Source organism: Embiotoca jacksoni, unplaced genomic scaffold (assembly GCF_022577435.1).
Source record: "Embiotoca jacksoni isolate LCO1_2020_lvr unplaced genomic scaffold, fEmbJac1.0.p SCAF_70, whole genome shotgun sequence".
Taxonomy (NCBI): Eukaryota; Metazoa; Chordata; class Actinopteri; family Embiotocidae; genus Embiotoca; species Embiotoca jacksoni.
Window position 1 is genome coordinate 443,823 of NW_027185426.1, and position 24,454 is coordinate 468,276.

Sequence of the window (24,454 nt, forward strand, 5' to 3'; positions counted from 1 at the left end):
CCCACAAGTCCATATTTGGTAAATGACGTAACGGGACACCCAGAGATTCCCTTTATAACCATACTGCAGCGTCCAAGAGCTATTTACAAGAGATGAGAGGCGGAACGGGACATAATGAGGGACAACCGGGTCCGTTAGGCTGAAAACCGGAGACACTCTGGAGACGACAAGATTCGGATTTAAATCACCTCCGCGTCTGACAGAAGGAAATGAGCGCGAAGGTAGATGGGGAAGTTTCTGCGTCTCTCAGCAGTCTGGTGGAAAATCTCCCTAAAGATGTGTACGCGGTGGAGGGGGGGGGTCTGTCGGAGACACAGATGGTGTTTAAAGAGGAGGAGGAAGATGGAGGGACACCTGGTGGGGATGAATGCGGTAAGAGCTGCTGAATCCGTCTGACTGCACCTGAACCTTCTGATAACAAAGAGAAATCAATCATCTTGTCGCCATGACAACCACGTTTAAAGATGTTAAAGTAAATCAATGTGATTCTACTTCTGTGTGTTCTTCAGGTGAGCTGCTGTTCGCGGGGAGGAGCACACCTGAGCTGTCTCTCCACGGAGACTTGGCGCAGTACGTGGCAACTTTACGCACGTTTACCGGCAAGTTTTCGGTGGACTCCAGAGGCGCAGGCGGGCCGTGGACACCTGGGGACGTCATCAACGTGATCAGCGCGGACATCGCCGCCCCGGGACCGGTTACGGTGTCCGGACCGCCTTCAGCATCGCCACATATCTACGGAGGAGGAGGAGGAGGAGGAGACGTAGCGGGGGACGGCAGCATGGCTCACGGCCAGCCGGACATCAGTCACATGTACGTGCCCCCTCATCCACACCCCCACCCCCACCCGGCCCCGTCCTACTCGTGCAGCGGGGACATGTACCAGGACCAATCAGCAGGGGGATACCTGGCCACGTCCACCTGCGCCGTGTCCTACCACGCGCCGCCGTCCTACAACTCGGCGCCCAAACCTACCGTGGACGGCGCCGCGCTGCTCTCCCTCATGCCGGAGTACGGAGGCTTCTACCCGCAGAGCTGCCAGAGGGACATCCAGACTGCTTTCCCGGAGAGGAAGTCCTTGCCGTACTCCTTGGACTCCCTGCGCGTGCCCCCGCCTCTCACGCCTCTCAACACCATCAGGAACTTTACGCTCGGCGCGCCCTCACCTGCCGCCGAGGGCCCCATGGCCGCCGCCTTCCCCGGCCACCAGAACCTCCCCCTCAGGCCCATCCTCAGACCCAGGAAGTACCCGAACCGGCCGAGCAAGACGCCCGTGCACCAGAGGCCGTACCCGTGCCCGGCGGAGAGCTGCGACCGTCGGTTCTCCCGGTCGGACGAGCTGAGCCGGCACCTGCGCATCCACACCGGTCACAAGCCGTTCCAGTGCCGCATCTGCATGCGCAACTTCAGCCGCAGCGACCACCTCACCACCCACATCCGGACGCACACCGGGGAGAAGCCGTTCTCCTGCGACCAGTGCGGCAGGAAGTTCGCGCGCAGCGACGAGAGGAGGAGGCACATGAAGATCCACCTGCGGCAGAAGGAGAAGAAGTCCTCTGCGTCTTAATCCCCCCCCCCTCCTCCCACGATGCTGAATGTAAACTGTCTGAGGTGGAAAAGACTCCTGACACATCCTGTCTGTCCCCTCATGTCCACATTAATCCCACAAAAAGGAAAACATGTCCTGAGAAGCCATATCTTTAAAAAAAACCCATAGAATGTGTTGGATCACTCCTTCATTATTTATCACTCCAACTAAAACCTCATCCATCACCGTCATCAGTCAGAGTCTCCTGTGTCCACACAGAGATTAAATTAGACGAAATGTAAAGGGAGTCTGGTGCACTCTTGCTGAATACAAAGAGTCACAGACGGTGTTTTGAAGCAGAGTGAGTCGACTCCACTTCCGGGGTGAGACGTCGTGTCTGTGCCTCGTGCTCTCAGGGATTCAGGCACAAAAAAATCAGGCAGCTCAGGTGAGACCCGAAATCCTGCAGGTGAGCCGAGAGATGCAGGAAGGTTCACCGGAAACCCTCCAGACACAGAGGAGACCAGGTCAACTTCTGACCGATAGGTGGGACACATTAAAGGAGAAGAATCCATCTTCAGCGACATCCTCCATAAAACAGCTCGGAGAGAAATGAAAATTGATGCTGCAGCTGAAAAACATTTCGTGTCTTTGTGATCTCAGATTAAAACATCAAATCTTTAGTTAGTCGTTATTCTGCAGTTGTTTTTACGTCACTCTCCAACAAAATCAGCTGTAATTATACTCTGCAAAATAGATTGACACATCAATCTGATGCCCAAGTGACGTCACCATGCACTGATGACATCACAAATCTAGGCGGGGCTCAGGTGAGCCCTTCATTGGCTACGTGCAGCAAAAATGAAACTTTTTCTTTATTTTTAAACCTGTTTTTTTTTTTTAAATGATTAAAAAAACACTCAGCTGGTTGGGACTTCATGAGACTGTAGCCCGATAATCTGTCGTTGGTCTGTATTTTATTTTTGGATGGTTTCCGACCAGCGTTTCTACCTGATGAATGTGAGACGGAGAGAAAGAAGAGTCACTCCACAAATAACAAGTTTGTGTGTGTTGTTTTTGTAATTTTTATGCAAACAAGATGAGCACTAAAAGATTTGAATCTGAAGGACTGATGCTTCTTGTCAATGCAAATAAATGTTGACGTGTTGACTCGCTGTCTCCCCCTGCTGGTGCTGCTGTTCTTATTTTTTCATTTTGAGTTTGTCCTTCGTTGGTGTTTTTGTCTTTAGGGACGATCCGATTCGGCGTGTCCAGAACATCACTGAACCTATCTGCATGGGTTACCGTGGCAACGGCGTAGTGTACCAAAACTATTTAGTATGCCAGAAAAACATTTAGTTAAGTCCCAAAAGTACCAGGATGTTCTGCGACATCCAGGTCGTATTTTTTACAGTCAGCGTGCGACTCCATTTCTTCTGACCCACAAAAGGAAGAAGAAACAGCAGTAGCCTTGGTCGAACCTCGTTTCACGTAAATTTACAGGCTAACTGAACACCTTGTTTTTTTTTTTAGTCGATCAACTCCTGGATCCAAACTATCTAAACGATCAATCATCTGAAGACTGACGACTCACTGTCGCCTCCTAACGTACAGAGTGGTATTACAAGATAATATTGATGACAAAAGTTGGAAAAAATAACCTTAATTCTTCAAAAATTAAAAGTATTCCTTTCCTGAACTGTTTTAAACTCCCAACAACATTTTGAAGCAAAAAAAACGACATGTTTAGGGCAAAATAAACATCACATTTTATATAAACAGACAAAAAACCTTCATTACAGGCAAAAAATACACCGACAGTCACTGATCCTTTAACACAGGCAGACGAAAGCTGACAAAGAGCTTCCTGTTGGTGAACCATCAGCTGATCTGAAGTCCTGAACGGCGACGCGACAAACAGCGAGTCAGTCATGTTTCCTGTTATCGAGTTTTTCTTCATTTTTTAAATTAAATTTTCCATAATTTGAACGTAGCCTGAATTTTAATAGCTGACTCATGAAATTGGGCTTCGAATTTATCCCACTTCTTCCTCTACGATGCTTTTATTTTGATAAACTGAAACCTTTTTATTTTGAAATCCCACAACAGAGAAAACGTTTCCTTTTTGTGCCGAGAGGCCCGATTGTTTTGAGTGCACATCTCTCATCTTTCGTCTCTTCAGAGAAACAACGAGGCGGTCTACGAGTCTGCAGAGTCACGATCAAAAAAACAAAACCTGCAGCTTCCCGTCGTTTTCTTTTTTTAAGTCTTCAAACAGAAAAAAACCTGAAAGTTTAAACGGTTTCTCCGTCAGACCAGAACGAAGCGTCACGAAGCAGGAAGACGATTAAAAAACACACCGATGGGGTCACACACACACACACACACACACACACACACACACACACACACTTAATGCTGCATTCAAGGTGCAGTCGCAAGTCTGGACCTCACAAAAGCAGATTATACGTCTCCGTGGAAACACATCCATCATGCAGCGGGTTGTGTGTGTGTGTGTGTGTGTGTGTGTGTGTGTGTGTAGTCAACACAACAGCAGCTGGTCGTACAACTGCACATTTTAAACACAAACACCTGGAAGAGCCGAGCGGAGGTCGTTTCAGGAGAACCGAACTGAAAACACAGACTTTCCAGACTGTCCTTGAACGCAGCATCAGCAGCCTGCACATCATCAATTTCTCATTTCTTGGCATCTTTCATGCAGAATTATCACGCAGGCTCTGATTTTCTCACTTTAAACTCCAATTTTGGTGTTTTTTCCAGGTTATTGGACGACAGTGAATCAAACCTATTTCTCCGAACGGTCCACATGTGCATGTACTGTTTGAATTGTGGACATTTTAGGACATAAACGGTGTTTTCAGGTGACCTCAGCATGGGTTCAAACCACTTCACTCTAGCTTGGTGGTGCTAATAAATGTCCTCAGATTTGGACACAAAAATATTTCTGAGATTGTTCAGAAATCACCTGCAACAAATGGATCATAATCATTTAATTCAATTCCTTTTTTTCCTCAAAACTAAATATCTGATCCATATAATTGCATTAAAAGCGAGACAAATATCTGCTTTTGAGCCACTATGTCCTCACTGATCACGGTACAGACAGGATGTTGTTTCCTGGAGCTCCAATTGTTGTCCAGGTCAACCGGAAGTGATTGTATTTCAGCGTTAACACAGAGCTGCAGCTGCTCACTTACAATACCTCAGTGAGGTCACCTGGTGTCGTTTCGACTGTGAAAACCTTCATTTTGGAACATAAATAAAGCCCAAAGTTGCATCTATGCGTTTTGTGCAATTGACAAACTTATGAATGATTCAGAGTCCTTGATTTATCCAGAAGAGCCACCACAGAGTGCATGAACCAGACCATCCCGGGACGAGGAGTCAGCCAGACGGATCAGAGGCAGACCTCCGGACCCGGGTACGGTTCCCCTCCGCACCAGAAATCCGGAGGCTGCGAGATCTCCACGAGCCAGACCTCCTTGTCCTTCTGCTCCGTGTTTTTAACCTCCGCCTCGGTCAGAACCCTGAAGTAGTGACAGTCCCTGCCGTCGTCCGGGTCGTACGGGGGGGCCAGGATGTCCATGAACGCCGTGGGCCCGTCCACGGCGTCGATCTGGTGCAGGTTGTCCCAGTCGGGAGAGAGGACGCACGGGCCACTCTCCTCCGTGAACTCCCCGGTGGAGCGGAGCACGGAGCGCCGCAGGGAGCCTGTCTGGGCCGGGGGCAGCGCGGGCAGCGCGGGCGCCGCCTGCGCGCCGCCGCTCGGCCGCTCCAGCCGGTCGAAGCAGCTGATCCTGACCTTTCCGTACATGACTTTGAGCATGCCGTGCATCCCCGGGTGGTCGTGCAGCGGGATGGAGGCGCCGCTCTTCAGCAGGAACACCCCCATGCTGAAGTGGTCCGTCTCGCAGATGTGCATGTAGGTGACCGGGGGCGCGCCGCGGTGGTGCGGGTGAGGAGGGGGCGCGCCGGGCGAGCTGTCGTCGGCTCTCCGCGGCACGAGCTTCAGGTCCGCCGCTCGCACTTCCGTCATCAGGCTCTTCAGCTTGCTCTGGTTCTCCAGGAAGGATCTGCCGGCCTCTTCCCCGAGCCGCGGCGGGTTCCTGAAGGTGACCAGGGCCTGCCGAGCTATTCTCTGCAGGATGGAGGTCATGCTGCTGTCACCGAGCATCATACCGACACGAGGCGCGAGCTCCCGGTCCCCTGCTCTCCCGTTAGCGGTAGCCGCTGAAAAAGCGCCAAAGATCGTCTATTCGTCAGATGACTCACTCCGTAGAAACTCCTCTGGATTTAGGAAGTTTCAATCAGTTGAGTAGTTTCTGTCTAAGGCTGGCTTTTGGTACTATACATATTTTGTGAAACTGACTTTATTAATTAAATGAATAAAACATAAATGTTACCAGATTTTTCATGCGTGTACGCACTACAACAACAACAACAACAACAACAACAACAACAAAACTGTTCTGGTGGCCTGAGAAGACTGCAGAGTGAGACCTCATCTTTTTTCCCGCCTCTTCACTCAGCCCACTAATCACTGTTTATTTCAAACAGCCTGTTTTCAGCTCCGTCACGTGCTCATTCATTCGTGTTTTTGTTTACGACCGCGAGGCTTTACGTGTAAATAAATAACACAACAAACAAAGCAAACGATAACGTGAGTTCGTGGAGGTGATTTTCAGACTGTTTTTGGACTCTCTAACGATCCGTCTCATCGACTTCAGTTCCCCATTTGTGAATAACTGTCAAACACGTCCGCACCACACGCTTAACAGTTTTACACCTGGTGCATTGTGGGAGATGTAGTCGCCCTGACTGACCGCTGAGCCCTCTGACACAAAATACGATTTAATTCAAATATTGACAAAATAGTGTTGTTATTGTTGCCATTTTCCTTTGAAAGCACCAAACTGCTTCAACTGTGAATTCATGTATTCATGTAAAATCCAGCAAACAGCCACGAAGATTAAACTACAATACCCAGCATGCCACAGAGTATTTAACTTTCAACGATCTTTGCCCCGGTCATTACTCAAACACAAATAGTCAATATCGTGTATGTACAGTTTATGTCTCAGCTGTATTGAAGCAAGAAACCGGCAGTAAAACCCAAATATATCAGTCCCCAGGTGTTCATTTACCTGTCCACATCATTAACACTGTTGTTTAATTTTTTTATTCTATTTTATTTGTATGTAATGTGCATTTAATTTTTTTTTTAAATAATTCAAATTTTTGCTACCTCTATTTTTGTTTTATATTTTTTATTGCTTTTACCCTGTACATGCTGCTGTAGTGAGAATTTGTTTTCTCACACGTATATAAAAACATCCAGTTGAACATGTGAGATGGTTTCAGCTGCTGTTTGGCTGCTTTAGCTGTTATAAAGTTATAATATCACTAAAAGTGACCACGGCTGTCAGTGCAAGCAGGCAGGATATCTCGAACAAACGCACCCAGAAGTGGACGTCATCGTTGTCATATCGTTGGCCCTCGTTTTGATCCGCTCCCGTTGGCCCTCGTTTTGATTCGCTCCCGTTGGCCCTCGTTTTCGTTTTGATCCGCTCCCGTTGGCCCTCGTTTTCATTTTGATCCGCTGCCGTTGGCCCTCGTTTTCGTTTTGATCCGCTGCCGTTGGCCCTCGTTTTCGTTTTGATCCGCTCCCGTTGGCCCTCGTTTTCGTTTTGATCCGCTGCCGTTGGCCCTCGTTTTCGTTTTGATCCGCTGCCGTTGGCCCTCGTTTTCGTTTTGATCCGCTCCCGTTGGCCCTCGTTTTGATCCGCTGCCGTTGGCCCTCGTTTTGATCCGCTCCCGTTGGCCCTCGTTTTGATCCGCTCCCGTTGGCCCTCGTTTTGATCCGCTCCCGTTGGCCCTCGTTTTGATCCGCTGCCGTTGGCCCTCGTTTTGATCCGCTCCCGTTGGCCCTCGTTTTGATCCGCTCCCGTTGGCCCTCGTTTTCGTTTTGATCCGCTCCCGTTGGCCCTCGTTTTCGTTTTGATCCGCTCCCGTTGGCCCTCGTTTTCGTTTTGATCCGCTCCCGTTGGCCCTCGTTTTGATCCGCTCCCGTTGGCCCTCGTTTTGCTGGTTTAGTTGTTTACCAGGGTGGACAAGCTGGTAAATATCAGAAAACAAAATGAACAAGTCTGTCAGTGCCAGCTGGCCGGATATCTAGAAACAAATCGCACCCGGAAGAGGACGTCATCTTAAATCATCCCTTTTTGGAATAAACCTCCACAGCTGTTTGGGGTCGGGAGGTCGCGCAGCTTCGTTTCCGTCACGCTGATCCAGCTGGATGGTCGACAATAAAATAGAAATAAAAATGATTGTTTCTTTTCGGGTGAAAAAACAACTTTAGTCTCGGCTGCAAGAATTAACGGTGACTCATGTGTGACTCAGACGATGTCGGCATTTCATGATAAAGACGTAGACAGTTAATCTGGATGTCTTTCTACTAGGAAACACCCACACACACACACACACACACACACACACAGACACACACACACACACACACACACACACACACACACACACACACACAGACACACACACACACAGACACACACACACACACACACAGACACACACACACACACACACACACAGACACACACACACAGACACACACACACACACACACACACAGACACACACACACACACACACACACACACACACACACACACAGACACACACACACACACACACACACACACACACACACACACAGACACACACACAGACACACACACACACACACACACACAGACACACACACAGACACACACACACACACACACACACACAGACACACACACACACACACACAGACACACACAGACACACACACACACAGACACACACACACACACACACACACACACACACACACACAGACACACACACACACACACACACACACACAGACACACACACACACACACACACTCACACACACACACACAGACACACACACACACACACACACACACACTTATAAAAGAGATGACAGCCTGCTTTATGGAAAAATCAGCCCGATAAAGACATTTGTTCAGGAAGAATGTGTCGGCCTATTAAAAGATGTATTTGTTTTTACTGTGCGGACCAAAAGCAGCGGGGAACAGGAAGTGGGAGAGGACGGATGATCCTGGTCGGACCTGGTTGTTCTGAGTCCATGTGACCACTGAGGATCAGATTTTAGATTTCTGTCCTCGTGGTAAAAACAGATATGGCTCATAAATGAATCAGGAATTTTAGGGCATAAATTACTTTTCCTGGATACTAAAACTAACCCACAAGGTAGTGAAAGTCCTCTTCTCTGAACTCAAGTTCAGATTCTGTCCGTCACCATCTTTGCTAGTTCGGAGCAGGAAGTGACCATATTTGGACGAGCTGGGGGAGGAGCCAGCGGTGGATCTGACCGATCTGATCGGAAACCTGACGATACTACGTCCCGCCCACCGATAGCTGTAACCTGACTGCACCACAGGCCTGTCAATCAAACAGACACGCCCCCAAAAACAGGTCTTCTTGAATCTTCTTTTCTAATGAATGAGGGATTATTTTCAGATGGACCTCCAGAAAACTAATAAGAAGGAGTGACTTTAGCTAACAACACCGAGATAACTGATGGACACATTTTATTCACTTTGGATTTGATGAGAGAAGTTGAATGGGAGTCTATGGAGCCGGAGGCTTTTTGGAGCCGACCTCTAGTGGCACTCGCTGGTATTGCAGCTGAAGACACTTCTGGATCGGAACCATTTTACAGACCTGAAGCTACGAACTCTTTTAGAAACAGTCTGTAGTTTTATATCCAGTCTGTGAATAAAACTCCACGGTTGTTTGGGTCAAAAGGTCACGTAGCCGCTGGAACAGTTATTAAATGATTGTTTTTGTGGTTAAGATATTTTAGTCCCCGTAAGTGACTCACTTGTTGGTGAGTGTCTTCGTGGTCCTTTTGAGTTTCCGACTTTTAACGCACTCAGTGATAACATAACGTTCACTGAGAACTTGTGGTGATCGTGAGGACACAAACATGTCCATATATGGTCATGTCCCCGCCTCCCACGCAGCCTCTTTTCAGCTCCACAAATCTTCAGCCCGCTCGACAACCCGCCTCCTCACGACGGGACACGGAGGCCTCGTTTTTCGGACACCAAAAATACTCCCGAGCGCGAGTGCGGTCAGCGCGTGATGTCACAGCTCTCCTGAAGGCAAACGTGTTGTTGTTGTTATTCGCAGGAAGTGAAGGCGGGCTGGAAATAGACGGCGTGAATCAGAGCTTCGGAGGAACACTGTGGAAGCCCCGCGTAGGTCGTCTTCCAAATCAAATAAACAGGATGAGTTATTATTCTGCAGCAGGCTGTCGCTGTCACACACACACACACACACACACACACACACACACACACACACACACACACACACACCACACAGCCTTGTATGTTTACAACACAACAGTAAACAGCGTGGATGTTGTTGTGTGTAGACTGCAGACGCTTTCGAGGTTGTTGCTGTCTGATTAAAGGTCCAGTTCACAATCTGTCAAGTCTGTTTGTTTTTGTTTTTTTTACTTGCTGTAATCATTTTCCCTGTTTGCCAGTAAAAGTCTCCTGATTCACTTCTAATGTAAGTGATGATGTTTTCTAAATTCATCTGAAGGCTGCAGGAGTTAAACAAAGCAACGAGATATTTTCCAAAGTTCAATTCATTTTTAGAACTGAATCTCCTTCTTCATCTCTACTGCAACTCAAATTCAATCAAAAACTTTGAGACTGACCTTTAAATTCTTTTTGTTTCTCAACTAGTTTTTCACACCTTTTTGATCCGCTACCGTTGGCCCTGGTTGTGTTCCCCTACCTTTTACTCATAGTTTTGATCCTCTTCCTTTGGCCCTCGTTTTGATCTGCTACCGTCGGCCCTTATTTCGTGTTAAATAGCAATTATGTACTTGACTTTAAGTAAATAAATGGAAATATACATCATTGACTACTGTAAACTACTGGATACACAACCTGAGAAACGACAACGCCTTCCTGTGAGCTCGTCACCGAATAACTCCCGATCAGAACTTGCTGTTTACGAGAGTGTGAGCGGGTTGTGCGTGCCGTCGTCCCTCAGACGTTTGAACTCGAGTGGATCCGAGTGTGTTTTGCGACGGAGACTTTGGTCCGCAGGGTTTAGACAGGAAGCTGGATCTTCAGGGAACCTTCACCGGCGGCCGCTGACATCACACATCAGCCTGAGCTTCACTCTGGAAGTTTAAAGTTGTGAGTAGAAACCCGATGAACAGCACAGTAATCGATGTTTCACCCGCCGGACATTTAAAAAGCTCTCGCTGACCGCCTCCTCGGGTGTTTCTGGATCTTTTCTTTCTATCTCAACACCTCCTCGGCTGTGTGACTCAGACGCCGTCCGGCCTGCAGATCTTCACGCTGATACGGCCGCCTGACCGTGTCATAAAAACAAGAGCTGGTCGGACGTGGAAGCGGTGAGTTCACGGCCGGGCGGCGGCCGGAGAGCGTTCGGCGTGACGTCAAAGCGCTGCGTCATCGTGTTTACTCTCTCTATGAAAGATCAACAGCAGCCGGCCGTGTTTATTGACACGCTGTAACGCGGTTAGGAAGCAGAACATAACGAGCCATTTAACTTTGTGCCGAGGCCCGGCTCGTTTTCCCAACACACAGACGGCGCTAAACGGGAAAGATGAAAAACATTAGACACAGAAATCATACAGACGAAGAGTTCAAATAGAGGAAAGCAGAAATGTGGTGGAGATGATGACACAGCAGTTTTTACAGTACTGATTATCTAGTGTTCATTAAATTGTTGTTAAACTGTCTGAATAAACTTGATATTATAAAAAATTTTTCCTTTTATGTGCATGCTGTTGTCAAACTAAATCTCACAACGACTTGTTGACTTATTTAAAATTATTATTCCTGAATACCAAAAGGTAAAAAATACTTCCTTAAAAGAAAACGTTCACAAATTAAGTTATGCAAGTGCATGATGGTGCTTATTTGTATTTCAGGAGAGCACTTGATGCTTTTTCAATGGGAGTCTATTGGAAGCAGAGTTTTTATTTGGAGCCAGCCCCTAGTGGTCCTCAGTGGTATTGCAGTTTATGGCACTTTCACATTGGCCTTATATTTCAGCACTGAAAGCTTCTTTTAATTACAGTCAATGTTTGCTACATGCTTTTATTTCCAATTATTTGGATAATTTGTTTGTGATGAATGCAGCCTGACATCATCAAACACTCATTTTGGTCTGAAAACTCAAAAATCTTCAAACTTTAGGAGGTAAAAAAGAGCTATTAGCAATCTGAAAATTTGAGAACCTAAAGCGAGGTAAAGATTTAAAAATGAGATCAGCGATTACTGGATAACTAAAAACTTGGGATTCCTTTTTTGTCAAATCAATTAATCTCTGCAGCTCCTAAATAAAATATGATGCTTTGTGCTGTATAAACTGTATGTAAATGGTGTAAAAATTCCTGCAGAAGTTCTCGGCCTTGTTTGTCATTGCTGACTGACGTAAATTTGTCTCCTCAAGTCTTTACTTCATCGATGTCTTTGGGGACATTCGTTTCCATGGATACAGCAGAAACATGAAAGGAGGGTGAAGAGGGAGACGGACGCATCGACAGTTTCACCACGTCAACATGTTTCTGTGTTTCCCCTCTGGCTCTTTGGAGAGTTTGGACTTTGAGAAATGGTCACCAGGAAGTAAAAAAAAAAAAACCTGTTGTCATGGTGATGACTTCCACATGTTCTCACACACAAGCATGGCCACATGAACCCGCTAAGGGGCCCCTGAGGCAAGAATGAGCTGCGGCTAACCCCGTTTCTTCCAGCTTGACCTGAGTACTGTATGTGGAGCTACACGGCTTCCAGTTCCCAGCATGCAAAGTGCAGCAGCAGCAGCAGAAAACCAACCAGCACCGAAGTAAACACTGAAAGATAAAGATCCGAAAATGGATAAAAAGGAAATGATGCAAAATAATTATTAAAATATGTGGAAGTAAGGTTAAAAAAAGAGCAGAGTTTTCCAGTCACATCTGGGATTATCATGATCCTCCAGCGACCACTAAAGATGGGATCATACTTCCCTGCTCTATACGCATATGAACCCCTACATCACGTAAATAAACATGTAAATAAACATGTGACGTCATCGTGCCTGCAGCAGCTGGTCGTGACGTCATCGTACCTGCAGCAGCTGGTCGTGACGTCATCGTACCTGCAGCAGCTGGTCGTGACGTCGTGCCTGCAGCAGCTGGTCGTGACGTCATCGTACCTGCAGTTTCCAGAGATATTAAATCCACAAAACTCAATTAAAAAATTAAAACCGCAAGGGGGAATATGCTGACCCTCACGTGCTGCACGTTGGGGAGCCGCTAATTGACACATACAATTTATTGATGGATTAACCAGTTTAAAAAATAACAATCAATTGATTTTAGTTTTCACTCAGATTGATGATGATTTATTAACCTTCCTCGTGACTATTTAATAGTTCTTGTGCAGCATTCAGTCACTTGAAGTTATCAGGTGTCTATAACCAAATACAAAAGAATTATATGTCTCACTAGCAAAAGAGAAAACTATTTAGGACCTTTGTAAATTCAATTTAAAACTTTTAAAATTCTTTCGAGGTCTGTTTGTGCCTGCAGAAACTCTGTTAATCTGCCTTATTATCAGCTGTTTTTACATAATATTTAGTTTGTGATTTTACTCAAACCTTTATTCAGATTTAGTTAAAAAGGAAAGACATTCTGGGAAATATTGGAAATAATCACTGCAGAGGAAGTGGAGTGATTCTGTTCAGTGACCCCAAATGGCCACGTGGGGGTACTGCAAAACTATACAAATGGGTTTTTCATGTTGCGGTTATTGAGGCAAATCTTTAGGATTCAGTTTAGTTTTTTTTACCTGGAACAAAGTTGTGCACATTCAGGTTGAAAGTGAGATAAAGAAAGACACTTTAGTCCCAATATTACCCTTCAATATAAAATATAGGACGTGAAAAACTAACCAAAAATGATATTCATGAATATACACAGATAACTGACCTAAAATTAAGTAAATGAAAGTATCTTGAATAAATTTTTTCCCTTTCATTTCCCCCCTTCTCTCTTTAAAGGATCTCTTTATTTTAAACTGAGTATTTTGAGGAAAAAAAACAAGAACTGCCTGCAGTTTAAAAAAAAAAGTATTTTTGACATAAATACATTTTAATGTTTTGATACAGAAATTGGCCACCTGGAGCAGATATCTTACCAACTTATTTTAATAATAATCTACGGAAGGTTGAAAGAAACCTGAATTGTTAAAATTTGACTTGAGAAAAATGTTTGCGATAATCTGGATGAACATATTTTTGTTGCGATTTCTTTTGGACTAAATAATGATGGACACAAAAAGAAAAAAAGTCATAATAAAGTTGAACAGGAGTCTTGCAGGTTCACAAAGTTAGATTTAATACTTTTAAAGACATTTTAATACCACGTAGAATGAAATTTAATACTCACCATACTGCAAAACAGCGGGGAAGTACATAATAACCCCCAGTTCTACCATTAGATGAATCCTTAAACATGACCTGGATGCAGCAGGAGACGCATGGATGCAATAACAAAGTAAAAAAAAATGACATCCATAACAGTACTGGAGAATTTTACAGAGAGCACATATGAAAACATTCAAATTAACGTCCATCCCCACGGCAGGGCGGAAATTATGTTGAAATTAAACACTTTTTATTACCTTTCAAAACCCACATTTTTTGTTTCAGACTTTTCAGGACCCGCAGACACCAAGTGGAATGAACTTTAGAGAGAAAACGGTGTCCTCTTTCATAAAAAAAAATCTAAATCAAAAACAAATATAGCCTTGGTGTCATGTCTCGTCTTTAATCTCAGCAGGAAAAGTCTTCCACTTCTTCACAGTATTGCATTTTGCACAGTGTTTTTTTGTATTTCTTTTTACAGACTACAGAGTTGAAGGCACAAAACTAGAGATTACTTCTGCAAACGAAATCCCTACAGACGAACGCCATGAACTCAAAGATTTACCAAACCAACGAACGTGGCCGCGAAAAAACAACAACACAAGCTTCTTCTCTACCGAGTCATGGCGAGGAAAAGGTAGGAAGTGGTGTCGTAATCAAACTAACGTCAACTCCAGTTCCAATATGTCTTCGGTTTTTCTTCTCGCCAAAACTTTTGTTTTCCCAACGTGTGCATGAACCCAGCTGATTGTCCGGTATACAAGTCCCCCTCGGTTGGTTTAGTGCAACTCAAACACGTTAAAATAGACCTCGCTCTGCTACAAAAGTCCACATAGTACAAGATAACAGTATTTTATAAGTGCTTTTCTTTTTGCTACATATGACGCATGCTGCCACAGTAACACGAGCAGCGTATGTAGTTGTTGTCGTAGTGCTGCTTCATGCATCGTCCACCACCTTCCAACCCGCCACAGACCAACTTCCAGATGTGCTGCTGTTTGCATTAAAAAAAAAAAAAAAAAATTAAAAAAAAAAAAACACAACTTGAATTTAACTTTCTTTTTTTTTGGCGTTAGCAGACTCATATTTGGCACCAACATCAGGGCTTTCACGAGTTGAACGCAGCGCAGTGCTGCAGGCGGAGCAGCAGGAAGCAACGACCTTCATGGGGAAGCATTCAGAGTTTCGTCTCTTGATCGACATCACGTTAACGTGACCGCTGGTGCGTGAACATTTGTGATTTCACCGGGGACCTGAAATTGGAGCAGCGAAACATCTGATTTTAGGGTCAAACTTTTTGGGAACTGGAAATCTTCCAATCCACCGGCTTCCAGCCAAGTGTTCCTGAGCCCATGCAGTGATTTCCACTACAGAGTACTAGCTTCAACACGTTTTTCGGCCGTTCTCAACACGCTGTGAGCGGGTGTGTTGTCATGTTTGGAGAACCCAGTTGCCATGGCGACACAGTTCAGGTGCATTTGTGTTTCTCTGGGTTTCAAAAGACGCAGCGACAAACTGAAACAAACTGACAAAGAGGGAAGAAGAAGAGCACACCGACCATGAGGGACAGGTGAAACTAATCAGGGGGCAGGGCCAACAACCATGCAAAGGACAGGACGTGAAACAAGACCGACACGTACCAGCGGTCACGTTAACGTGAGGAACTCGGTGATTAAGTTGATCAAGAGACGACTCTGAATACTTCCTCACGAAGGTCGTTGCTTCCTGCTGCTCGTTACGTTACTGAGCACCGAACAGATGGAGAGTTCTTCAACGGCCCAGATCTGAATCCTCGATGTGAAATGTGAAAAAAAAAAAACTCAGAAGGAAGGAAGTCATTTTGAGAGCGAGCTGGTGTGAGAGATGGCGGACGATTTTGCAAAAACGCCTGAAAGAAATGATTTCTGACAAAAAAGGTCGAAATTAGTTGTAGTTACTTTTCCACAGAAGACAAACAAATCTGTTGATGTTTTTCTTTCAATAAATGATTTAAAACCTTCTGGTTGTCTTCAAATATGTCAAAATAAATTTCCTTGGAGTATATTTTTTTCCTCACATTTCTCACTCTAAACTTGAACTTTACATTCAAATCATCAACCGTTTTATGTCATAGTTTTCAATTTGGCCTGAAACCCCCAAAAATCTAACTAATTTACCCTGTTGATGCATCAACCTGGCGTATATTGCGAATAGAAATACGTTATTTAATCAACAGCAGCCGTCTTGAATCTCTGGGAAACTTCATGTGTCCAAACTGATCTCAGGTTTTTTCTTTTTTTAAATGTGGTGAGAAGCAGCTGAAACTCAAGTTTACCCTCCGACTTTTAGGATCCATGAAGCCATTAGACCCTAAAAACAAACATTCTACATTTCAATCTGAAGTTCATTAAACAGACGGGGGAAAAAAAATACAGTAAAAATATTCTAAACAAATCGTGATCGACACAAATGCTGGTCAGGTCTTTAAAAGTGACGCCTGCAAACTAAACTCACGAAGATCTGAGATGTTTTCGGACCTTCTTATTAAAGCCGATAAGAAACTAGAAAATACGAGAAAACTGCATGCTGTAACGACTCAGCGGGGAAATCTTCCTTCATGTGCGTTCAGGATTTCGAAAAATGTTCATTTCATTCAAAGAGAAGTTTCTGAAGACTTTCCAGGACCTGCAGACACCGTGTAGAAAACATAAAAAGTGATTGGTGTGTTTGTGCAGCAGATAAACGTTCTGCCCAGTTAAAGTTAACGGTCGGACTACTACTTCCACTTGACGACACGTAATAGCTTCGTATATAAAATATCCATTAACACCGTCGAGAAAAAAACGTAACCGACGACAACGAAGATACATTTTACACCGAATACCGTCTTTTATATTTACATTCTTTTCATTGGATGAGTGCAAAAATGTAAACAGATCGTACAGAACGATGCGGAGAGAGAATGGTGGTGTGTGTGTGTGTGTGTGTGTGTGTGTGTGTGTGTGTGTGTGTGTGTGTGTGGGGGGGGGGGGGGCGTCTAGTATACTGCAGATAGACTGAATGCATTCACGGCACTGTAAGTCACTTTGGATGAGAGCGCTGATGCGACGTCATTCGTTTCTGCGATGGGAGGATCTCCACCGTTTCTGTGAGCGCCGGCGGGTCGGAGGCCGGCGAGGCCCTGAAGCTCGGCGTCTCTCCGGTGTGAGCTAAACGTTAACTCGGAGTACATTCGTTAAGTGCGTGGCGTCCTCTGGACTCGGGCCAAACTGCTCCCGCGTGGACGTGGCTGGTTTCATTCGGAGGACAAAAAAAACAAGTCTGTAGTTATTTCTTTCTTTTTTTTTTTTGTAATGTCAACAAATCCGTCATCGTTCGTTTTCTAGTTCCTCCGTCAGCTCAACAAATATGTATTTTCTATATAAACTGTGCATTTGTTGGGGACTATTTTCAGCGGCGGATTAATCCCTATTTTGGCGAGCTAGTGAGCCGTCGAGGCAGCAGGACAGTCGGACTGAAGTCAGGCTTCGGTTGGGTGTCGTCACGCAGCCGTCTGAAGGGCTTCGTTTCACCTATCGATGGAGCTCGGATACCGAAAACCCACAAAAGTCATGACGATGTGTTTTATGAATGAGGACACATTCGAAAACAATTACAATGAAAACAGTTTGTTCAAACTGTCTAACTGAGCAGATTTCTAATAGAAGAGGAACCCGAATACAACGAGAAAAACGTTGGTGGAAAATGACCCATCTGTGATTCTGGAGGGACTCGAACCCGAACCTTTCATTTTAAAATGACCCTGTTTGCCTGCTCTGTTTACATATTTGCCAAAATTAAAAGAAAAAAAAAAGAGGTCGTGACAAACCAGTTTGTTCGGGGAACTATCGTGGGAAAGGACAGAGCTACTAATGTTCTCCTAAACCCGGACAGCATCCAGGACCAGAACCTCCACAAACTAATGGACACAAACACTCCTTCGTCCCGTCAGTAAATCACTGAGCTGTTTGGCTGGTTAACATTCACGGTTTGAAAACATGGTTTAATCCTCTGCTTTTGGTTTTGGAAAGGGTTAAAAAAAAAAAAACACGACAAGATTTCAACAATCCTCGATCTGCTGTCTCTTATCCGGAGTTGTTCAACCAAAGACTTCCCTTCGCCCAGCAAGTCTTCCTGGTTCGAGGCGCTCCGGAGGATCCTGATCGGACGGCCGATCTCCGTTTTCGGTTCGCTGCCCAGAACTCAGGACCAACGGTTGAAGGTCGGAAAGAAAGGAGCCGAACCGTGAGCGGGAGACCACTCGGGGAAAGCCCAAAAAAAGAAGGACGGAGGCCGTCCAAACTCTCTCCAAACGAAGCACCTCTCTTGTGCATCCCTTCATTTGTGGAGAAATGAAAAGCTTGGTTGCAGTTGTGTTTTTGAGTTATGACTGGAAAGGTTTATCCAACGGGTAACTACCCTAATGAACGAAGGCGAGGATTCGACTGCTACCGTTTGGCTTCGATCGGGAGGTTTTCGGAGGAACCGGGCCGGGATGCGAAGGTCTGACCGGAGGAGAGGTGCCCACTCGACCGTAACTAAATCTTAGATTAGCAGACGACTACAAAAGCACTTTTTTTTTTTTTACCTGAAGTTTCTCTAAAACACAAGAGGAGAGGATTCAGGACGTACGACCACATACAGCATCACACTGCACTGAATATTATGATCTGAAGAGACAGGAAGCTGTTCAGCTCTATGTTTGAACACTGAAGCTTCACCCACACATTCATCCCACCGGATTATAACCAGAGTTACAGTTACTACAGTGTAATAATCTATGGAAAAGTACCAGATACAGCACAGTGTTGGTAATTTAAATACTTGAATACAGTGAGACACCAGTGTGGTCGTGCAGTAATATTTGTTATTGCTTCATGATGCAGGAAAAATTTCGGACTTCTTTCATCTACTGGATTAAAGTGTAAGAATTATTGCAGAAGCCTGATGCAGTACGTTTCCATAGCTTAACTCACTGGGGTGAAGTTTTGCCCCTCCCCCCCCGACACCCGGTCCCGGTCTCGACACCCCGGTCCCGGTCCTGACACCCCCTCTCCCCGGTCTCTCCCTGCAGCTCTAGGCCTCGTACCCTGTGGACCGGCGGCGCTGGTGGTTCCAGATGTCGTCTCTGTGTTCGGGCCGGCAGAACAGCCTGGACGACTGGGCCAGGCGCTCCCGGTACTCCCGCTCCCGGTCCCCGCCCGGTTTGGAGGGCGGAGGCCGGCCGCCGAGGAACTGGGAGGAGGACTGGTTTCTGTTGTCGGCGAGACCGGACGAAGACAGGTGACCTCCCGCCGACCTGGAAATGAAATGTAAAACATGAACTGATGAACACGAGTCGAGGATGTTGCTATGACAACCACCATCAATCGGCACTGAAGACCTGAAAGCTGCAGATCCTTAACTGGCCATGAGTCTATCTACGTAAATGTAGCTGTGAAATAGTTAAACCTCCCCTACAAACCACTTTCAAACCAGCCTCTGGGTGGGCTGAATATAAACCAGCGCTGCCCCAGTTTGGTCCAGTTTCTAGGTTATTCCCCTCTTCTCTTGGCCCTCACGTCACCTCTTGACTGTCAGCCATCAAGTAAAAACACAAACTAAGTCACTAAGTTAATTTAAAGCCCTGGAGGGCAGGACTGGATGAATCTTCACAGGTGTACCCCTCATAACAAAAGACCACACTCACTTCCAGCAGCTCACACAGAGGTCGGTAATCTCACACCAGGAACTGAGTCACATGTTCAACAATGAATTAAACATGACGACAACAACACAGAAATCTGAAGGACAACACGATAGTCCTCCTGAATGATTCAGCAGACACACGGTCACCTTTAACCACCTCTAACTACCTCTAACTACCTCTAACCACCTCTAACTACCACTAACCACCTCTAACCACCTCTAACTACCTTTAACCACCTCTAACTACCTCTAACCACCTCTAACTACCACTAACCACCTCTAACTACCTCTAACTACCTCTAACCACCTCTAACTTCCTCTAACCACCTCTAACCACCTCCAACTACCTCTAACCACCTCTAACTACCTCTAACTACCTCTAACCACCTCCAACTACCTCTAACTACCTCTAACTACCTCCAACTACCTCTAACCACCTCTAACTACCTCTAACCACCTCCAACTACCTCTAACCACCTCTAACTACCTCTAACTACCTCTAACTACCTCTAACCACCTCTAACCACCTCTAACTACCTGTACTTATTCAACACGGCACATGTGATAAATCCTAAATATCTGTTACTCACCTGCTTTTAGTGATTCTGTGCGGGCTGTTATCAGTTTGTTGATGGTGCTGCTGAGGACGCAAACAAGGTCAAAGGTCAGAAATAAATGCAAAATAATACAAAACACTGAAATATAGAAATGAAATGAAAATGTAAAGTATCAATCCAGTACTTCCACTTCCTGTGTGTGTGTGTGTGTGTGTACCTTGTAGTGGTTGCACCGCGGGGGGCTGCCGTTCACCTGGTAGTACTCCACCAGCCTCTCGGCCAGAGCGATGCGTCTCAGCAGGTTCTCGATGAAGTGCTGGATTCGGACTTTGCCGCACGTCTCCTGCCGGGCCGCCGCCTCCAGAAAGTTCTGGATGGTGATCACCTCCCTGAGAGAGAAACAAAAGGATCCGATGTTTGAAAATCTATCTCAGCTGGGAGATTTCATCCACATTCAAGACTGAAACGGAGCATTTAAACGTCTGCAGCTTTGATTTGAATCAGTATTTATAGATCTGCTTTGAGTCGGCACGGTTCTGCACCGTTTGATCCCTGCGTGAGCCGATCGACCGTCAGGGTGTCCCGGAGGACGCCAAACTACCCAGAATTCCTGTGGGCCAGCGGGAGGCTCCATGTAGCCGCTGCTGTGGACACTAACAGTGATTAAACACCCAGTAGTCTGGAAGGAGATTTAATTTATCGGTCATAGTAGATTTTATTCCACACGGTCAGAACCCGGCGCCCACATTACCCACAGTGCAACAGTTCCACCAGAGCAGGTAACGTAGCCTGCAGGCTTCCTTCCACCTCCAGATGTTTCCAGATGTTTCAGGAGTGTCGTGTCGTGGCCGCGCTCACCGCTCCCGTCGCTCCAGCTCGTTCTCCGAGGCGTTGAGCTGCTCCCTCAGCGCGGCGATCACCATGACGGCCACGTCCACCTGCCGGCTCAGCGACCGCTCCCTGTCCGCCACTTCCTGCCTCTCCTGCGCCAGGTGCTGCGAGTGAGCGCGCTCGCACAGCAGCTCCGTGTCGGTCTGCGCCAGCTCCGTGCTCACCTTGGCCAGCCGGCGCTGCATGGTGCTGTCGGCCGCCCGCAGGATGCTGGCGAGCCGCCGGCGCACCGCCGCCGAGGCCGCCGCCGTCTCCAGACCGGAGTACGAGTTCTGCTCTGGAGGACAGCGAAGGAGACACGTTACTGCAGACTGAACCTCGGCTGCAGTGGACATGCTGTCAACACGCACTCTAAAACACTTCTGGATACATGACTCGATAAGTTCAGAAGGTTCCTGAACGCAGCGCGGTGATGCAGACGCAGCAGCAGGAAGCAACGACCTCCATGAGGAAGTGTTCAGAGTTCAACGTCAGCACCTCAGTTCCGCACGTCTTTGAGGGTCATCGGATTTTGGGGCAAATTTTTGGGGGAACAGAAAGTCTTCAACACACCCGTTTGCAGCAAAGTGTTCCTGAGCCCATGCAGTGATTTCCACTACAGCGTCGGGACTGTTTTTAAAGCAGCGCTGCCCAACGGCTCCGAGAAACATCAGATTTTGGGGTCGAACTCTGGAAGCAAGCGAAAAATGTGTTGAAACTACAATTCTGTAGTGGAAATCACTGCATGGGCTCAGGAACACGGGCATGTTAAAAGATTTCCGGTTCTCCAAATATGTTACACAAAATCTGACGTTTCTCTGCTCCAGTTTCAGGTTTCCACGGTGACATCACAGATGTTCACGTACCAGCGGTCACGTTAACGCAAGTTGAACTCTGAATGCTTCCTGCTGCTCCGGGTGCATCACCGCGCTGCGTTCAGGAACCGTTAGATGCGTTCAGGAACTCTCTGAACTGTTTGATCAGCTCTTATAAAGTCAGTAAAGTGGAACACACCGACCAGGTCCAGGTCCAGGTCCCCATCTGGGTGAGGGGGGGGGGCGGAGGGGGGCCGGAGGGAGGAACAGGAAGTGATGCTGGTTCATGTGGTGGTGGTCGGACTTTTTGCAGGACATTTTGAGATGTTCCTCATTTCTCCCTCCGTCCCTCTCCTCACTGTCATCGTCCTGCTCGTCTTCTCCCGCATCTTCATCGTCTGTCCTCCCTTCTTCCTCCTCCTCTTCGTCGTCGTCCTCCTCCTCCTCGGCCTGCGTCCCGACCCCGACGCTCTGCGTGCGCCTCCTCACGGAGCCGTAGGAGTTAAGGTAGCCGCTGTCTCTGCTGTCGCTGAGTGAGCGCACGTGGGGCGGCCTGCCGGCGCTCTGCTGCCCCCTGCGGGTCGGGAGGCTCATGTCGTGCCAGGGGATCGCCGCCGTCAGCGGGTCGGGGAGTTTGCCGGTGATGCTGAAGCCGCCGGTGACCACGTCCGGCGAGCGGTAAGAGTGGCGGTACTCCAGGTGGGCCCGGAGCGAGGCCAGGCTGCGGAAACGCTCCTGCTCGCCGCAGCGGGGGCAGCGGAACGGGCGGTCGCAGGAGGTGACGGAGTCGCCGACGGCGGCGCCGCAGGCCTGACCGTTCCTCTCCAGGAGGAAAGAACCAGAACCTCTGGAGCACAGCTTCTGCTGCATCACTCTACACCTGGAGACACAGCAAAACACGGGGAAATATCCAGTCGATTAACCAACACACAAAAACTAAGTTGGAGAAGCGATTATTTGTCAGTGTGCAGTATTTTTGTTCCACACAAGTTCCTGTCCCACCACCGAACAGATGCGGCTGCATTTCAAACACATTATTTTGGACCTACGGAGGGTAAATAAACACTCGTCTGGCTCGTAGCTTCCTTCACTTCGTCCGACCGCCTGCTGTTTGTTGGCAGGACTGTGACAGTTTCCACTTTGTGAAACCAGCAGGTGATAATTTAGCCCACTTACGTAACACACCCAACACGGCGTGGAGTTTGTTTATTTTTTTTACTCCTCTACATTTAACTATCAGCTTCAGTTTCTTTACGATTCAACATATTTTCATATAAACGATGAAAAGAGCTTAAATATTTGGACAAAATGGTTTTTTTTAGGACATTTTCTGCTTTTATTTTTAATCTATAACAAAACAATTTATTAGTTGTAGTTTTATATAAAATACTGTGATTACAAATCCTAATTTTAATGTAAGTATTTGTCTGAGAGGCCATTTTTTAATGCATTTTTAGGGTACATCATTTATACTGACAAACTTTCAGTACTTTAATAGTGACATATTAATACTTCTGCTGATTAATGGTATAATAACCGACACACATTAAAAAAACACTAAATAGGTCCTCTCTTCATACAGTACAGTGATTTTACAGCATCAGACCTCAGGAAGAATAAAACATGAAGCAGAGTACAATCTCAGCAGTAAAAAACTTTGCTGTAACCACAGAATAATATTAAACATTAAAAATGTGTCACGTGACAGCCTGGCTGGCAGCAGCTGGACCTGAGCAGGTAAAACCAAAACAAGCAGGTTGATTTATTCCGCGGACACAAACGAACCCAACAGAACCGGGTTTTTGTTCCATCCCAGATTTTCCCTCCTCAGGCTCCGTTTAATTCTGCGTAACAGGTCGGTTCCTCCTCGCAGCACCTCCGGTGACGTTAGCTCCACCTGACGGCTAGCCAGCTAGCTCAGCTTAGCTCACACGAAAAAGCAGAAAACAGCCGCTGATAATCATGACGGAGGAAGGAGGGCGCGGCGCGGCGCGGCGCGGCGCGGCGGCGCTCACCGCGTGCGGCGGCGCTCTTACCGCGTGCGGCTCAACGGCGGACTTTGACCGAACCTGCGGGATGTCCGTCACTGTGCGGAGGGGTCATGTCGCAGATGGAGACGGACAGCAGCCCGCATGATGTCACTCATTCAAGGGGAAGACGCGCGGAGGAGCGGCGGCGGCGAGCTTAGCATGCACGGCAACATCCGGTTAAGTCCTTTCAAAATTAAACCCGTGAAGTTAACTTGAGACGTCACTTCCGGTCTGGACCCCCCCCCGTTGCACTCAGTGAAGGACGAGTTGAAGTTTTTTTTTTTCGTTAAAATAATTAAAAAACAAATTATTCAACGTATCCAGAATGTAAAATAATTGAATGTATAATAATTCTGTACGCAAGAAAACAATTCAGTATTTTTATGATGTAGTCAAATGATGAATGAGAAA

General features: G+C 46.6%; 3 protein-coding genes and 1 long non-coding RNA gene across 4 annotated transcripts; 1 reads left to right on the forward strand and 3 right to left on the reverse strand.

Annotated features, from left to right (window-relative positions):
- The first annotated feature begins 12 nt into the window (after positions 1 to 12).
- Positions 13 to 2,700, forward strand: LOC138215163 (early growth response protein 2b-like). The gene is made up of 2 exons (XM_069177170.1): positions 13 to 372; positions 510 to 2,700. The coding sequence occupies exons 1-2, from the start codon at positions 210 to 212 to the stop codon at positions 1,562 to 1,564; spliced, it is 1,218 nt and encodes a 405-aa protein (XP_069033271.1). The 5' UTR covers positions 13 to 209; the 3' UTR covers positions 1,565 to 2,700.
- A 570-nt stretch (positions 2,701 to 3,270) lies between these two features.
- On the reverse strand, positions 3,271 to 5,781 carry adob (2-aminoethanethiol (cysteamine) dioxygenase b). Its single transcript, XM_069177171.1, has one exon. The coding sequence runs from the start codon at positions 5,721 to 5,723 to the stop codon at positions 4,944 to 4,946; it is 780 nt and encodes a 259-aa protein (XP_069033272.1). The 5' UTR covers positions 5,724 to 5,781; the 3' UTR covers positions 3,271 to 4,943.
- A 1,629-nt stretch (positions 5,782 to 7,410) lies between these two features.
- Positions 7,411 to 10,777, reverse strand: LOC138215165 (uncharacterized). The gene is made up of 3 exons (XR_011179707.1): positions 10,567 to 10,777; positions 7,735 to 7,837; positions 7,411 to 7,660 (listed from the first exon to the last, which is right to left on the reverse strand). It is a non-coding gene; the product is annotated as an uncharacterized lncRNA (long non-coding RNA).
- Positions 10,778 to 14,019: 3,242 nt separating this feature from the next.
- znf365 (zinc finger protein 365) lies at positions 14,020 to 24,040 on the reverse strand. Its single transcript, XM_069177162.1, is given in 8 exon segments — positions 14,020 to 19,382; positions 20,362 to 20,411; positions 20,546 to 20,717; positions 21,187 to 21,494; positions 21,537 to 21,541; positions 22,213 to 22,252; positions 22,254 to 22,893; positions 23,799 to 24,040. Coding segments are annotated over 8 exon segments (1,464 nt in total). The 5' UTR covers positions 23,825 to 24,040; the 3' UTR covers positions 14,020 to 19,159.
- Positions 24,041 to 24,454: the final 414 nt, after the last annotated feature.